Source organism: Aquarana catesbeiana, linkage group LG08 (genome assembly GCF_042186555.1).
Source record: "Aquarana catesbeiana isolate 2022-GZ linkage group LG08, ASM4218655v1, whole genome shotgun sequence".
In the NCBI taxonomy this organism is placed as follows: Eukaryota; Metazoa; Chordata; class Amphibia; order Anura; family Ranidae; genus Aquarana; species Aquarana catesbeiana.
In genome coordinates, this window is record NC_133331.1 from 247,049,269 (window position 1) to 247,067,983 (window position 18,715).

At 44.3% G+C, this 18,715-nt stretch overlaps 1 protein-coding gene across 1 annotated transcript in view; it reads left to right on the forward strand.

Moving 5' to 3' along the window:
* SLC43A1 (solute carrier family 43 member 1) overlaps nucleotides 1-18,715 on the forward strand; it is a 639,315-nt gene that overhangs the window by 310,090 nt on the left and 310,510 nt on the right. Inside the window, exon 5 of the mRNA XM_073596982.1 lies at nucleotides 11,844-11,920. Within this exon, the coding sequence (XP_073453083.1) occupies nucleotides 11,844-11,920 (77 nt within the window). The remainder of the gene's footprint in view (nucleotides 1-11,843; nucleotides 11,921-18,715) is intronic.

Consider the following 18,715-nt stretch of genomic DNA (forward strand, 5'->3'; position numbering starts at 1 on the left):
TATATTAAAGTGCACTCCGCCAGGGCTGTTAGTACTTCCTGGGCAGTGCATCACCAAGCCTCCATGGCTCTAATCTACAAGGCGCAACTTGGTCTTCAGTCCATACATTTACCAGATTCTATCAAGTACATGTAAAAGGTCATTAAGGATATCGCCTTTGGGCGCAGTGTACTGCAGGCAGCAGTATAAGTCCTCTAGTCTCTTAGTGCCCTACTTTTGTTGTGCCTCCCTCCCTTCAGTTGGCATTGCTATGGGACATCCCTATGGCTCTGTGTCCTGTGATGTATGATAAGAAAATAGGATTTTTAAAACGGCTTACCTGTAAAAATCCTTTTCTTTGAAGTACATCACGGGACACAGAGGTCCCTCCCTTCTTTTTGGTATACACGTGTATTGCTTTGCTACAAAACTGAGGTACTCCCAGTAGAGGGAGGGGTTATATAGGGAGTGAATTTCTTGTCTTAGGGTGTGCCAGTGTCCATCACCTGAAGGTGGCCTATAACCCACATAGTAACTACTATGGCTCTGTGTCCCGTGATGTACTTCAAAGAAAAGGATTTTACAGGTAAGCTGTTTTAAAAATCCTATTTTTGTTGAACCCCCTTTGCTTTAATTACAGCCTTTGTTCTGTTGGGGTATGTTTCTATGAATGGGGTTTAAGTTTCAATGAGGCTCTGACTAAGCAATGCAAGGACACCTTTTTCTCCTTCAACCAATGTGTGGTAATTTTTGCTGTGTGGTTTGGGTCATTGTCAAGTTGGAAGGTAAACCTTCTTCCCATTGACAACTTTCTGGTAGAGGGCAGCAGAATTTCGTCAAGAATTTGATGGTATTTTGCTCCATCCATTTTTCTTCTATCCTGACAAGTGCTCCAGTCCCTGCTGTAGAGAAACACCCCCATAACAGGATATTACCACCTCCATGCTTTACTGTAGGAATGGTGTTATTTGAATTGTGAGCTGTATTGGATTTCCACCAAACATATTGTTTTGTGGGCCAAATAATTCAATTTTAGTCTCATATGACCATAACACCATTTTCCATGTGGCCTTAGAATCTACAAGGTACATTTAAGGTGGTCAGATGAGATTAAAATGTAATTATTTGGTATTTAATGACATTGGCTGCATGTTTGGGGTCATTGTCCTGCTGCAGATTTTGGGGCCAATCACATGCCTCCCTGATGGCTTGGCGTGATGGATAAAAAGAGTACCAAATGTGGCAGTGGAGGGTGCAAACAAGTGAAACTTATCCTTTAGGGTGGAGCTCCACTTTAGGAACTATCTTCAGTGTGAAGAAGTACAAGAACAAGGAGTCCTGGAAGTGATGGTTTGGCTCCCACTAGGGATGAGCTTCGAGTTCGAGTCGAACTCATGTTCGACTCGAACATTGGCTGTTCGCAGATTCGCCAAACAGCGAACAATTTGGGGTGTTCGCAGCAAATTCGAATGCCGCGGAACACCCTTTAAAAGTCTATGAGGGAAATCAAAAGTGCTAATTTTAAAGGCTTATATGCAAGTTATTGTCATAAAAAAGTGTTTGGGGACCTGGGTCCTGCCCCAGGGGACATGGATCAATGCAAAAAAAAGTTTTAAAAACGGCCGTTTTTTCAGGAGCAGTGATTTTAATAATGCTTAAAGTCAAACAATAAAAGTGTAATATCCCTTTAAATTTCATAGCTGGGGGGTGTCTATAGTATGCCTGTAAAGGGGTGCATGTTTCCTGTGCTTAGAACAGTCTGACAGCAAAATGACATTTCGAAGGAAAAAACCCATTTAAAACTACTCGTGGCTATTGCATTGCCGACAATACACATAGAGGTTCATTGATAAAAACGGCATGGGAATTCCCCACAGGGGAACCCCGAACCAAAATTAAAAAAAAAAAAAATGACGTGGGAGTCCCCCTAAATTCCATACCTGGCCCTTCAGGTCTGGTATGGATATTAAGGGGAACCCCGGGCAAAATAAAAAAAAAAATTACGTGGGGTTCCCCCTAAATTCCATACCAGACCCTTCAGGTTTGGTATGGATTTTAAGGGGAACCCCGCGCCAAAAAAAAAAAAAAAACGGCGTGGGGTCCCCCCAAAAATCCATACCAGACCCTTATCCGAGCACGCAACCTGGCAGGCCGCAGGAAAAGAGGGGGGGGCGAGAGTGCGCCCCCCCTCCTGAACCGTACCAGGCCACATGCCCTCAACATTGGGAGGCTGTTTTGGGGTAGCCCCCCAAAACACCTAGTCCCCATGTTGATGAGGACAAGGGCCTCATCCCCACAACCCTGGCCGGTGGTTGTGGGGGTCTGCGGGCGGGGGGGCTTATCGGAATCTGGAAGCCCCCTTTAACAAGGGGACCCCCAGATCCCGCCCCCCCCTGTGTGAAATGGTAAGGGGGTACTAACCCCTACCATTTCACTAAAAAACTGTCAAAAATGTTAAAAATGACAAGAGACAGTTTTTGACAATTCCTTTATTTAAATGCTTCTTCTTTCTTCTATCTTCCTTCATTATCTTCTGGTTCTTCCTCCGGCGTTCTCCTCCAGCATCTCCTCCGCGGCGTCTTCTATCTTCTTCTCCTCGGGCCGCTCCGCACCCATGGCATGGGGGGAGGCTCCCGCTCTTCTCTTCATCTTCTTCATCTTCTTCTCTTCTTCCTTCTTCTCTTCTTCATTTTCTTCTCCGGGCCGCTCCGCATCCATGCTGGCATAGAGGGAGGCTCCCGCTGTGTGACGGCGTCTCCTCATCTGACGGTTCTTAAATAACGGGGGGTGGGGCCACCCGGTGACCCCGCCCCCCTCTGACGCACGGGACATGACAGGACTTCCCTGTGGCATTCCCCGTGACGTCACAGGGAAGTCCCGTCAAGTCACCGTGCGTCAGAGGGGGGCGGGGTCACCGGGTGGCCCCACCCCCCGTTATTTAAGAACCGTCAGACGAGGAGACTCCGTCACACAGCGGGAGCCTCCCTCCATGCCAGCATGGGTGCGGAGTGGCCCGGAGAAGAAAATGAAGAAGAGAAGAAGAGAAGAAAAGAATTAGAGAAGAAGATGAAGAGAAGAGCGGGAGCCTCCCCCCATGCCATGGGTGCGGAGCGGCCCGAGGAGAAGAAGATAGAAGACGCCCGCGGAGGAGATGCTGGACGAGAACGCCGGAGGAAGAGCCAGAAGAGCCACAAGAACCAGAAGAAGAAGATGAAGGAAGATAGAAGAAAGAAGAAGCATTTAAATAAAGGAATTGTCAAAAACTGTCTCTTGTCATTTTTAACATTTTTCACAGTTTTTTAGTGAAATGGTAGGGGTAAGTACCCCCTTACCATTTCACACAGGGGGGGGGGCCGGGATCTGGGGGTCCCCTTGTTAAAGGGGGCTTCCAGATTCCGATAAGCCCCCCGCCCGCAGACCCCCACAACCACCGGCCAGGGTTGTGGGGATGAGGCCCTTGTCCTCATCAACATGGGGACAAGGTGTTTTGGGGGACTACCCCAAAGCACCCTGCCAGTGTTGAGGGCATGTGGCCTGGTACGGTTCAGCACTCTCGTCCCCCCCCCTCTTTTCCTGCGGCCTGCCAGGTTGCGTGCTCGGATAAGGGTCTGGTATGGATTTTTGGGGGACCCCACGCCGTTTTTTTTTTTTTTTTGGCGCGGGGTTCCCCTTAAAATCCATACCAGACCCTTCGGTCTGGTATGGAATTTAGGGTGAACCCCACATCATTTTTTTTTTTAATTTTGCCCGGGGTTCCCCTTAATATCCATACCAGACCTGAAGGGCCTGGTATGGAATTTAGGGGGACTCCCACGTCATTTTTTTTTTAAATTTTGGTTCAGGGTTCCCCTGTGGGGAATTTCCATGCCGTTTTTATCAATGAACTTCTATGTGTATTGTCGGCAATGCAATGTTTTAAATGGGTTTTTTCCTTCGAAATGTCATTTTGCTGTTAGACTGTTCTAAACACAGGAAACATGCGCCCCTTTACAGGCATACTATAGACACCCCCAGCTACGAAATTTAAAGGGATATTACACTTTTATTGTTTGACTTTAAGCATTATTAAAATCACTGGTCCTGAAAAAACGGCCATTTTTAAAACTTTTTTTTGCATTGATCCATGTCCCCTGGGGCAGGACCCAGGTCCCCAAACACTTTTTATGAAAATAACTTGCATATAAGCCTTTAAAATTAGCACTTTTGATTATTCATGTTCGTGTCCCATAGACTTTAACTGTGTCTATTGACTGGAATGGTACCAGCTGATTGGAGAAAAGCCAATGTAGCACCAATATTTAAAAAGGGCCCAAAAAACATCCCTGGGAATTACAGACCAGTTAGCCTAACATCAATAGTATGTAAACTCTTGGAGGGGATGATAAGGGACTATATACAAGATTTTAGTAATAAGAATGATATCATTAGCAGTAATCAGCATGGATTCATGAAGAATCGTTCTTGCCAAACCAATCTATTAACCTTCTATGAGGAGGTGAGTTGCCATCTAGATAAAGGAAGGCCCGTAGACGTGGTGTATCTGGATTTTGCAAAAGCATTTGACACAGTTCCCCATAAACGTTTACTGTACAAAATAAGGTGCGTTGGCATGGACCATAGGGTGAGTACATGGATTGAAAACTGGCTACAAGGGCGTGTTCAGAGGGTGGTGATAAATGGGGAGTACTCAGAATGTTCAGGGGTGGATAGTGGGGTACCCCAGGGTTCTGTGCTGGGACCAATCCTATTTAATTTGTTCATAAACGACCTGGAGGATGGGATAAACAGTTCCATCTCTGTATTTGCAGATGATACTAAGCTAAGCAGGGCAATAACTTCTCCGCAGGATGTGGAAATCTTGCAAAAAGACCTGAACAAATTAATGGGGTGGGCGACTACATGGCAAATGAGGTTCAATGTAGAAAAATGTAAAATAATGCATTTGGGTGGCAAAAATATGAATGCAATCTATACACTGGGGGGAGAACCTCTGGGGGAATCTAGGATGGAAAAGGACTTGGGGGTCCTAGTGGATGATAGGCTCAGCAATGGCATGCAATGCCAAGCTGCTGCTAATAAAGCAAACAGAATATTGGCATGCATTAAAAGGGGGATCAACTGCAGAGATAAAACGATAATTCTCCCGCTCTACAAGACTCTGGTCCGGCCGCACCTGGAGTATGCTGTCCAGTTCTGGGCACCAGTCCTCAGGAGGGATGTACTGGAAATGGAGCGAGTACAAAGAAGGGCAACAAAGCTAATAAAGGGTCTGGAGGATCTTAGTTATGAGGAAAGGTTGCGAGCACTGAACTTATTCTCTCTGGAGAAGAGACGCTTGAGAGGGGATATGATTTCAATTTCAAAATACTGTACTGGTGACCCCACAATAGGGATAAAACTTTTTTGCAGAAGAGAGTTTAATAAGACTCGTGGCCACTCATTACAATTAGAAGAAAAGAGGTTTAACCTTAAACTACGTAGAGGGTTCTTTACTGTAAGAGCGGCAAGGATGTGGAATTCCCTTCCACAGGCGGTGGTCTCAGCGGGGAGCATTGATAGCTTCAAGAAACTATTAGATAATCACCTGAATGACCGCAATATACAGGGATATGTAATGTAATACTGACACATAATCACACACATAGGTTGGACTTGATGGACTTGTGTCTTTTTTCAACCTCACCTACTATGTAACTATGTAACTATGTAACTATGTGTTCGCATGTTCGAACAAACTTTTTTCCTGTTCGCATGTTCTGGTGCGAACCGAACAGGGGGGTGTTCAGCTCATCCCTAGCTCCCACAGAGCCCTGATCTCAAGATCATTGAGTCTGTCTGGGATTATATGAAGAGACAGAAAAACTCAGCTTCTATTGTGTCCCTTCATGTAATCCCAGGCAGCCTACATCCACAGAAGATCTGTGGTTAGTTCTAAAAGATGTCTGGAACAACCTACCTGCTGAGTTCCTTCAATTGATGCTGTTTTAAAGGCAAAGGGTGGTCACAACAAATATTGATTTGATTTACATTATGTTCATTTACTTTCCATTTTGTAAATTAATAAAAATAAACTATTAACACTTCTGTTTCTGAAAGATTTCTGAATTTACAGCATTTTATCACACCTGCCTAAGACTTTTGCACAGTACTGTATACTATAGCCGAAGTGAAATTTTCTGCAAGTTTTGACCTGCATGGATTTCAAACATACAGTAGCTGCATATGATTCTATATTCATAGAACGCTCACCTGGGGGGGAGATGTGTGCAATCTTTCAGTTTTCAGGCAGTATTATGTGAATTAAATGGATAATAACAGATATAATGCAAATGTGAAGTAACAGGACACATGGGTAAACATTTCTTATATACTGTCCATTGTAGATGTGGTCAGTTTAAATACAGTCAGGTCCATAAATATTGGGATATCCACACAATTCTAATCTTTTTGGCTCTATACACCACCACAATGGATTTGAAATGAAACGAACAAGATGTGCTTTAACTGCAGACTTTCAGCTTTAATTTGAGGGTATTTACATCCAAATTAGATGAACGGTGTAGGAATTACAACAGTTTGTATATGTGCCTCCCACTTTTTAAGGGACCAAAAGTAATTGGACAATTGGCTGCTCAGCTGTTCCATGGCCAGGCGTGTGTTATTCCCTCATTATCCCATTTACAAGGAGCAGATAATAGGTCCAGAGTTCATTTCAAGTGTGCTATTTACATTTGGAATCTGTTGCTGTCAACTCCTATCCAACATCCTATGGACAGATGAGACCAAGATCAACTTGTACCAGAGTGATGGGAAGAGAAGAGTATGGAGAAGGAAAGGAACTGCTCATGATCCAAAGCATACCACCTCATCAGTGAAGCATGGTGGTGGTAGTGTCATGGCGTGGGTTCCCTATATGGACCCCTTATATATTTATACATGGTAATCATACAGTCAGGTCCATAAATATTGGGACATCGACACAATTCTAATCTTTTTGGCTCTATACACCGCCACAATGGATTTGAAATGAAATGAAGTGTCGAAGTCACAATATTTATGGACCTGACTGTATGAACACCATGTATAAATATAAAAGGGGTCCATACAGGGAACCCACGCCATGACACTACCACCACCATGTTTCACTAATGAGGTGGTATGCTTTGGATCATGAGCAGTTCCTTTTCTTCTCCATACTCTTCTCTTCCCATCACTCTGGTACAAGTTGATCTTGGTCTCATCTGTCCATAGGATATTGTTCCAGAACTGTGAAGGCTTTTTTAGATGTTGTTTGGCAAACTCTAATCTGGCCTTCCTGGTTTGAGGCCCACCAATGGTTTACATCTTGTGGTGAACCCTCTGTATTCACTCTGGTGAAGTCTTCTCTTGATTGTTGACTTTGACACACATACACCTACCTCCTGGAGAGTGTTCTTGATCTGGCCAACTGCCGTGAAGGGTGTTTTCTTCACCAGGTAAAGAATTCTTCGGTCATCCACCACAGTTGTTTTCCATGGTCTTCCAGGTCTTTTGGTGTTGCTGAGCTCACCGGTGCGTTCTTTCTTTTTAAGGATGTTCCAGACAGTTCTTTGGATCTCATATTGAGAGTTGACAGCAACAGATTCCAAATGCAAATAGCACACTTGAAATGAACTCTGGACCTTTTATCTGCTCCTTGTAAATGGGATAATGAGGGAATAACACACACCTGGCCATGGAACAGCTGAGCAGCCAATTGTCCCATTACTTTTGGTCCCTTAAAAAGTGTGAGGCACATATACAAACTGTTGTAATTCCTACACCGTTCATCTGATTTGGATGTAAATACCCTCAAATTAAAGCTGAAAGTCTGCAGTTAAAGCACATCTTGTAAATGGGATAATGAGGGAATAACACACACCTGGCCATGGAACAGCTGAGCAGCCAATTGTCCCATTACTTTTGGTCCCTTAAAAAGTGGGAGGCACATATATAGAAACTGTTGTAATTCCTACACCGTTCATCTGATTTGGATTTAAATACCCTCAAATTAAAGCTGAAAGTCTGCAGTTAAAGCACATCTTGTTCGTTTCATTTCAAATCCATTGTGGTGGTGTATAGAGCCAAAAAGATTAGAATTTTGTCGATGTCCCAATATTTATGGACCTGCCTGTATCCCCCCTTAATCCATGCCTCTTATCAGTTTGGTTGCCCTTCTCTACACTTTCTCCAGTTCCCCGATATCCTTTTTGAGAACTGGAGCCCACAACTAAACTGCACATTCCAGATGAAGTCTTACTAATGATTTGTACAGGGGCAAAATTATCTCTCTCTCTGGAGTCCATACCTCTCTTAATACAAGAAAGGACTTTGCTTGCTTTGGAAACCGCACCTTGTCATTGCATGCTATTATTGAGCTTATGATCTACCAAAACCCCCAGATCCTTCTCAGCCATTGATTTCCCCCAGTTGTACTCCCCCTAGTATGTATGATGCATGCATATTCTTAGCCCCCAAGTGCATAACTTTACATTTATCAACATTAAATCTCATCTGCCACATAGTCGCCCAATTAGACAGTGCATTAAGGTCGGCTTGTAAATTGGAGACATCCTGTAATGACGTTATTCTACTGCATAGCCTCATGTATGCTGCTGCTGGTAAACGGAAGTTCAGAGGCAGTTGGATGCTTTTTTCAGCTGCTCTTAAACTCATCCAATGTTATCTTATGTGTACATGTAAACAGGTTAATTTAATGTAGTTTTTAGGCAATTGAGTTTAGAGGCCTTTTTTGGAAAGCAAAAAAATGAGTTCAGACGCTGAGTTTAGAGGTATTTCAAGCACCGAACGCTTCTAAACGTGGTAACTCACGTTTAGCCGCGTTTCGTTTATAGGCGTTTTTCATTTTTGGCCATTATGTAAAAAAAATAAATAATTTTTTTTCAAACGCTTCTAAATGCAAACGCGGCAAAACGCAACATGTAAACGCAGAAAAACGGATGTTTTAAACGTGGTTTTACTATCTGTCAAGTTAAATCATTCAGGAGAGGCTGTAATAACGTCCCGTGTACATTCAGCCTTAGTGTCAACTGCAAAGACAGAAATGTTACTTTTAATCCCAGACCCAATATCATTTATAAAGGTATTAAAAAGTAAGGGTCCTAGCACTGAACCTTGGGGTACACCACTGATAACCTTAGACCATTCATAGTAAGAATCATTAACCACTACTCTCTGAATTCTGTCTTTTAGCCAGTTTTCTATCCATTTACAAACTGATAGCTCCAAGCCTGTAGACTTTACCCTACACAACTCAGTCCTCAAGCTGCAGCAGCCCAGCCCAGCTTCCTCTTCGCAAAAGACCTCTCTATCTCTAGATTTCCTGGGGAAAACATCTGATGGGGCACATCTGCCCCACCACTGTAACCCCCTGCACATCTGCCCCACCACTGTACGTCTGCCCCACCACTGTACTACCCTGCACACCTGCCCCACCACTCTACTACCCTGCACATCTGCCCCACCACTATACTACCCTGCACATCTGCCCCACCACTGTAACCCCCTGCACATCTGCCCCACCACTGTAACCCCCTGCACATCTGCCCCACCACTGCACATCTGCCCCACCACCGTACTATCCTGCGCATCTGCCCCACCACTGTAACCCTTTGTGCATCAGCCCCATCGCTGTACCACCCTGCTCATCTGCCCCACCAATGTACCCCCTTTCTCATCTGCTCCACCACTGTAACCCCCTGCACACCTGCCTCACCACTGTACCCCCTGCTCATCTGTCCCACCACTGTAACCCCCTGTACATCTGCCCCACCAATGTTCCCTCTTTCTCATCTGCCCCACCACTGTACCTCCATGCACATGTGCCCTAACACTGAACTTATCTGCTCATCTGCCCCACCACTGTAACCCCCCCCTTTCTCATCTGCCCCACGACTGTACCTCCTGCACATCTGTCCAACCTCTGTTTCCCCTGCTTTTCTACCCCACCACTGTAACCCCCTGTTTATGTGTTCCACCAATGTACCCCCTTTCTCCTCTGCCCCAACACTGAACCCCCCCTCCTCATCTTTCCCACCACTGTAACCCCCTTCTCACCTGACCCAACACTGAACCCGCCCCGCTCATCTGTCCCACCACATTAACCCCCTGCTCGTCTGCCCCATCACTGTACTCCCTGCTTTTCTGCCCCAACACTAACCCCTCTTCTAATCCCTCCCACCACTGTACCTCCACATCTGCCCCACCACTGTACCCCCTTGCTTTTCTGTCCCAGCACTGTAACCCCCCTGCTCATCTGCCCCATTAATATACCCCTTTTCTCATCTGCCCCACCAATGTACCTCCCTGCACATCTGTCCACCACCGTATCCCATTGCTTTTCTGTCTCACTACTGAATCACCTTCTCATCTGTCCTAACACTGAACCCATCAGCTCATTTACTGCACCACTGTATGCAGATGAGAAGCGGGTGCTTTCTCATCTGCCCCACCAATGTACCTCCTGCATATCTGTCTCTCCTCTGTACCCTCCTGCTCTTCTGCCCCATCTCTGTTCCTCCTGCTCTCTTGCCCCACCACTGTTCCCCCTGCTCTCCTGCCCCACCACTGTAACCCCCTGCTCATTTGTCCCACCAATACACCTCCTTTCACATCTGTCCCACTGCTCTACCCCCCTGCTTTTCTGCCCCAACACTGAACCCCCTGCTCATCTGGCCCATCACTGTACCCCCCTGCTCCTCTGTCCCACTGCTGAACCCCCTTCTCATCTCTTCCACCGCTGTACCTCCCTGAACATCTGCCCTACCGCTGTACCCTCCTACTCTTCTGTTCCACCTCTGAAGCCCTCCAGCTCATCTGCTCCACTGCTGTACCCTCTTCTCATCTATGATATGCGTGATATGCAGAGTCGTGAAAGGAAGCAGAGATGAGACACAGCTACCTGTCCTGGCACACTCATCCTGCTAATCCACCTCTCGCACCCAGCCCACGTGCTTGTATGTGATGTCACATACAAGCATATGGAATGTATACACAATGATGATGTCAGGTCAGGGGCATTTTCTGAAAGCAGTGGGTCTGTGTGCAGGATCATAAGTTGAGCCCCCGCAGCTGAGAAAAAGTGGCTGGGTGTGATTTTCATTGCGCCGAATACTGGCTGTGGCTTAAAGGGATACAGAGTGCAGGGGTTCAGTAGTAAGTGTTGCAAAGGTTCAGGAATAATTTCAACAAAGTTCCCAGAAGCTCAACAGTAATTCCACAAACTGTCACCTGATTGTGGTTTTCTCAGTCACAGTGAAATCCCTTTTTTTCTGAGATTGGTATTGGCAACCAAGCAAGTCATCTTCCTCCAGATGGTGGGCGGGGCTAGCAGGACTGTTATTGGCTTTAGCAGTGGCCGAGACTGTCCTCCTCCTCCTGGATACAGGGACCCCCCCCAGCAGAACTGCACCCAATCTCTTCCCCATCACAAAAGCTGACGATCGCAGCTGCAGTTAGAGAAGTTAGAGAACCAAACAATTTTCCCATCTTTTAAAATGTGTGGGGGCACAGCGTGTCCCCTTCAGTGCAGGTGCGGTATGGGGAATTCTGAAATTGGAATGCATTGCGTCTCACTGACACTTCCCTGCGCTGCTCTGCTGATGGGGAGGGAGTCGAGTGTCGGCAAAAGAGGCTTCGCTTGCCGCTTGCGGCACCCGTGCCAGGGATTGCCTACTCCTGCTATAAGCATTATAGAGTATATTTTTATGTTATTGTCATAAAAAGGCTTGTATTCCTGAATTCCAAAAATTCTAATATACTGTATTTCTTTCTGAAACTCTTAAGAAACATTATATAACCATGTGACTTTGTATTGCTTTTTCCAGTGCTGGCCCCAGTGATATTCCTGGCTTTGTCTCTGAATGGCTTTGGAGGTATATGTTTGACCTTTACATCTTTAACAGTAAGTGATCTTTATACCAAATATATTTTGCATATTTTATATTCTTTTTTGCATGTGCACTTTGAAGTATTTGTCTACATTCCCTCTAGCAGTCATACCACTCAGATTACATTCACATTGCACTGTTGAATAAAAGCATCCAACACCAATGTTACTTGGTTAAAGTTCTACCAGAAACAGGTGGGGGAAATCAATAAGGAAAAATAGGAAGCTACTATGTGCTCTGCCCATTGACTACATAAATGTTTGCTGAACTATATGGCATTTTGTAACAAATATGTGATCATGTACAGTTTTGTGGCCTGATACACTGGGGGGGGGGGGGGCACAGCTCTGGACTATACAACAGAGAGAGCTGGGAGTCTCTACCTATGTGTGGAGGAGGTGTGTGCCTTTCCTTCAATCAGCTGTCTTGGCTGTGTGCCCAGGCTTCTCTGCAACAATAACCAGGAAGAGAATAAAATCCTAACACGAAGGGCACTTTGAATGACAATTGCGCGGTCATGCAACACTGTACCCAAACAAAATTTTTATAATTTTTTTTTTTAAACTGATAGAGTTTTCATTTGGTGGTATTTTATAACCACTGGATTTATTTATTTTTTTTTTTTAAAATACCAAAAACAAAAAAAAAAACAAAAGAAAAAGTTTTTTTTAGCTTCTGTTATAATATTTTGTAAATAAGCAATTTTTCTCCCTCACTGATGTACGCTGATGAGGCTGCACTGATAAGGAGGCACTAATATGCAGCACTGATGGACACTGATAGGCAGCTCTGACTGCTGGGCACTGATTGGCATCACTGCTGGGCGCTTTTGGGGCTGGACTGATAATCAGTGCCCTGATTATCTGTGCAGATCTCCCCTGTAAGGAAATGCCACTGACAGGCTCTCCTCTCCTCATACGCTGTCAGTGTGTCAGCAGATAACCAGCATTTCCTTGTTTACATGTGATCAGCTGTGATCGGACACAGCTGATCACATGGGTAAAGAAAAAGAAGAAAAAACTGCGCTATGTATTGTTTACCAATAAAAACTAAGCAGCAATTCTCCTGTGTAACACATTCACAGTAAACAGCAGTATCAATAGCTTGATTTCTATTTATTGATACATGGGTAAAGAGCCTTGTCATCGGCTCTGTTCCAAGATAGGTGATGCGCCGTATCCCAGGGACAGAGCGCACAACCGATCACTGGGCTGTGCGCCCCTGCGGGCGTGCAGGCATGGCTAAAGTGGGGCAATGTCATATGACGTCACCCCAGAACGAGAGAGTCGCCACCCCGCTTGTAAATTGACAATACGGTGGGCGAGAGGTGGTTAAGTCCCTTTATAGCCAAAAATGCAGATTTTAACATGTGTATGAAAAATGAAAAAAAAATTGCTCTAGAGGGAAAGTGGTTAAAAAAATATCCTGCATACTGCAGTTTCTGGTGCAAGCATTTGCAGTTTCCCATTCAGGTCAACTTGAATGCCGAAAAAAACAGAAAATTGTATACTCACCTTTCCATAATTTTCCTTTCCTGGTGCATCTTCATGGCAGAATACAATGGGTTGTGGCACTGCCCCCAGAACCTGGTAGGACTGGTTAACTATAAATCAAAGGCAGACCAGCTCGCAGTATTCTCTGTAACTCTCACCATTTGGGTGGGAATCTGTATACTGCCATGAAGATGCACCAGGAAAGGAAAATTTACGTAAAGGTGAGTATACAATTTTCCAATTGCCTGGCACATCAAGGCACCATATAATGGAAACTTGCCATACAGGAGGAAAAAAGAATACATTTGTAATGATCCGTAGTGTAAGTAAGTGCTACACAACAAATTTTCCAAATTTTACTGTTGTGAGCTGAGCCAGGGTCGCCTAATAAATCGTAATGAAGGTGTTCTGGGAGAAGCAAATTGATGACTTGCAAATAGCCGCAGGAGACACTCAGCACTGCACTGTCCACAGAGTTGGCACTGCCCTAGTGGAATGTACTCTTAAGTCTTCTGGAATAGAAAGGTCTTGTGAAAAGTAGGCTCTCTTAATTATATTAACAATCTAAGAGGTGACTGTATGTGTTCATACTGATTGACCCTGCCTTAAGCCATGCGGAGCCAAGCACAGATTTCAGCTTTCCTGACTGAAAGGGTAGCTGCCAAGCAAGCCATCCAGAGGCTGTGGTCCTCCCGCTTCACTAAAGATGATAAATTGACTTCCTGGTTAAAGTGGAAGAAGAAAGACACCTCATGGATAAAAGCGGTCTGTGGGTTTTAGGACTATTCTGTCAGGGTAGAACGTTGGGTGAGGCTACTCGAGTGCAAAGCCTGCAACTTTGACACCCTTTTCAAAGAGGGTGTAGCAACCAGAAATACGGTCTTCAGAATTAGATTGCAGAGCCTAGCCAATTCTGTTGGATAGAAATCAGGCCATGATAAAGCTTTGAGGACCATAGGCAAGTCCCACTTAGGAAACAATGATTTTCTGGCACATCTTTAGTGTTATTCTTAAAGGCTTGCATGAAGTTAAGGGGTTAAGGGCTCCTTAAACCCCTGTAAGTGTGGACAAGGCTGAACTTTGAACTTTAAACATATTTGAACCTAGGGCCCTGCCCAGCCCTAGTTGTAAGAACTGTGGAACCTTGGCTGTTTTTTTTTTTTTTATAAAGAACTCCAGGCTTTGCTCTGTTAGATCTGCACATTTTACCCATATCCTCTGATAAGTCTTATTCATGGAGACCTATCTGGCTTGACACAAGGTAGTCATTACCGGCACTGAGCATCAAAGCGGGTTGCGTCAGTGGATACTGGCGTTTCTTGGTCCTCAGAAGCCTGGGCTTCTGAGGACCAGGAACCACCGGTATCCACCGGCGCAACCCGCTCCACAGTTCCCACGTCTTTGCCTCTGACGGACTCACGGCTGGACATCCCGTTGGACTTCCCTATGGATTCCCCCTGGACAGCTAATTTTGGTGAAATGCTTACTTACCTGTCACATATCTTTGAGTACCATACATCCTGTGTCCAAATAAATTGTATCTTATACTGCACTTAGAGTGGCGCTTTTTTGTGCTTTCTCCTCCATCACACAGAGTTTTGCTTCTAATACTCCACGGAAGCTGCCTTCAAGTGCTTACTCATAGACTTCATGGACTATATTTAGTCACAATATTATAATAGTGTTGTTTCTTTTGCTATATTAAGGCGTGCAATTAGCCAGGTGGATCTCTTCCTAGTTGATGTAAAGCACCAACTTTTTTTCCTATTTTTATCCCCAATCTTTCTGGCTGAGGTCTGAGGTGATAATGTCCCATTCAATTGCCCAATCAAGAAGAACCTAGGATACTCTATCAGATGACAGATCTGCCCTCGTGGAAATTCTTCAGAATTTTTCTGTGTATCCAAAAATGCCCCAAGAAATGTATTTTTTGAGCTAGGAAGATGAAGCTCTTCTTCCAATTAATTAGCGATCAAAATTTTGTAGATTATGTAGCAGAGTATGCCGATGCTGAATAAGCATTTAGCGATTCCTGGCTAGAAGATTAGCACTGGGCACAGATCACCTGAATAATAATGAGAGGCAAGATGAATTGCTAAATTGCAACTGTTCTGGCCTTTAGAGGGCTCCCTCCGTCTTGAGGTCTTTGCAGGGCTGTATGCCGCTTGCTCCAGGCAGAATTAACATTAGGGATGAGCACGATGTTGGAGTCGAACGTAAGTTCGACTCGAACTTTGGGTGTTCGCCGAATAGCGAACAATTTGGGGTGTTCGCGGCAAATTCGAAAGCTGCGGAACATCCTTTAAAAGTGTATGGGAAAAATCAAAAGTGCTAATTTTAAAGGGTTATATGCATGGTATTGTCATAAAATGTGTTTGGGGACCTGGGTCCTGCCCCAGGGGACATGTATCAATGCAAAAAAAAGTTTTAAAAACAGCCGTTTTTTCGAGAGCAGTGATTTTAATAATGCTTAAAGTGAAACAATAAAAGTGAAATATTCCTTTAAGTGGCACAGTTTTCCCATGTTTAAAATATCCTTGAAAAAAAAACAGAGTTCCTGGTGAAACATGTCGGATTTGGCATCACAACAGAGACGCTATATGCGGTGTGGATGATAAGAAACAGAAAGTCGCGCTAAAAATGATTGAAATAGTGAAATAATGTGATGTGTGCTCACAATAATGTGTACCAATATGCCACACTAAGTAAATCTGAATTTAACAGATCCACTCAGTGCAAAAACATACGTGAATAAGTAGCTGAGCTAGATAGTAATGCTCAATAATCTACCTGATACGTCAAAATTAGGGATGAGCCGAACACCCCCCTGTTTGGTTCGCACCAGAACATGCGAACAGGAAAAAAGTTTGCTCGAACATGCGAACACCGTTAAAGTCTATGGGACACGAACATGAATAATCAAAAGTGCTAATTTTAAAGGCTTATATGCAAGTTATTGTCATAAAAAGTGTTTGGGGACCCGGGTCCTGACCCAGGGGACATGGATCAATGCAAAAAAAAGTTTTAAAAACGGCCGTTTTTTCAGGAGCAGTGATTTTATTAATGCTTAAAGTCAAACAATAAAAGTGTAATATCCCTTTAAATTTCGTAGCTGGGGATTGTCTATAGTATGCCTGTAAAGGGGCGCATGTTTCCCGTGTTTAGAACAGTCTGACAGCAAAATGACATTTCGAAGGAAAAAACCCATTTAAAACTATCCGCGGCTATTGCATTGCCGACAATACACATAGAAGTTCATTGATAAAAACGGCATGGGAATTCCCCACAGGGAAACCCCGAACCAAAATTAAAAAAAAAAATTACGTGGGAGTCCCCCTAAATTCCATACCAGGCCCTTCAGGTCTGGTATGGATATTAAGGGGAACCCCGGCCAAAATTTTAAAAAAAAAATGACGTTGGGTTCCCCCTAAATTCCATACCAGACCCTTCAGGTCTGGTATGGATTTTAAGGGGAACCCCGCGCCAAAAAAAAAAAAAAAACGGCGTGGGGTCCCCCCAAAAATCCATATCAGACCCTTATCCGAGCACGCAACCTGGCAGGCCGCAGGAAAAGAGGGGGGACGAGAGTGCGCCCCCCCCTCCTGAACCGTACCAGGCCATATGCCCTCAACATTGGGAGGGTGCTTTGGGGTAGCCCCCCAAAACACCTTGTCCCCATGTTGATGAGGACAAGGGCCTCATCCCCACAACCCTGGCCGGTGGTTGTGGGGGTCTGTGGGCGGGGGGCTTATCGGAATCTGGAAGCCCCCTTTAACAAGGGGACCCCCAGATCCCGGCCCCCCCCCCGTGTGAAATGGTAAGGGGGTACTTACCCCTACCATTTCACTAAAAAACTGTCAAAAATGTTAAAAATGACAAGAGTCAGTTTTTGACAATTCCTTTATTTAAATGCTTCTTCTTTCTTCTATCTTCCTTCATCTTCTTCTGGTTCTTCTGGCTCTTCTGGTTCTTCCTCCGGCGTTCTCGTCCAGCATCTCCTCCGCGGCGTCTTCTATCTTCTTCTCCTCGGGCCGCTCCGCACCCATGGCATGGGGGGAGGCTCCCGCTCTTCTCTTCATCTTCTTCATCCTCTTCTCTTCTTCCTTCTTCTCTTCTTCTCTTCTTCATTTTCTTCTCAAAACAATTAAAAAAATAACAGAATATTAAAATACATAAATATATATTCTACAGAGTATAAAGGTCCCCTTGATACATAATCAAGAGATTAATAAGAAAAAAAGGGAGAGAAATCACAAAACAAAAATAGAAAAATTGGATATAAACAATAGGTAAATATAAATAGATAAAGGGAAAATAGAAATAAAAAAGATGAAATAAATACACCGAGTCACTAGGAGTTGTCAATGAAAGAGTTAACATCGACATCGATATTAAGGCCAAAAGGAGTATAACTTTTAATTTTGTGAACCCAAGACATCTCTAACCTAGAGATGCTTTTAACTAGACAACTACCCCTCCAATGGGGTTTAAATTTGTTGATGCCTAGAAAAATTGTATTGGATGGATCTCTGTTATGTGTTGTGAGATAGTGCTTTGATACAGAGTGTTTGGTGAAACCCATACGTATGTTGTTTATATGCTCGTTTAGGCGCACCTGCAAAGGTTGCTTGGTCCGGCCCACATACTGCAGGCCACATGGACACTGGAGCATGTATACAACCCCAGCTGTAGAACAAGTAATAAAAGGCTCAATTACAAAAGTTTTTTTGGAGGTACAGGTGGAGGTAAAACTAACGGTCCTTCTTGTCCTGCAATGGTTAAGTGAACAAACCTGGCACCTCCTACATTGATAGTATCCAGTTAGTTCAGAGAAGAAACTAGATCTAGAAATAGGGGGGTTCAAAATGTTAGGCGCCAATCTATCTTTAAGAGACGATGCACCTCTGAAAACCACCTGAGGTTTATCCGGCAAGATAGATGTCAACATATTATCATTCTTGAGGATGTGCCAGTGTTTGTTAATTATATGTTTAAAATTTGAATGCTGGCAGGAAAAATTGGTGATAAAGGGACAACGATAAGCATCTCCAGCTGGGCTGCCAACCCTTGCAACCAGCAGATCGTTACGATCCACATTATTAACCTGATCTAGGGTGTTACCAAGGGAGTCAGGCATATCCCTTAGCCACAAACCTTTTGAGTCAAAATCTTTGCCTGAGCCTGGAAAAGTAAAGGCCAGTACAATTCCGTTTTAACCTAAGAAACTGGCTCTTAGGCACAGATTTGAGCCACGAGGAATGATGGCAGCTATCATTGGGGATAAATTTCTGTCTATTGGTTTGAAATACACGGAGG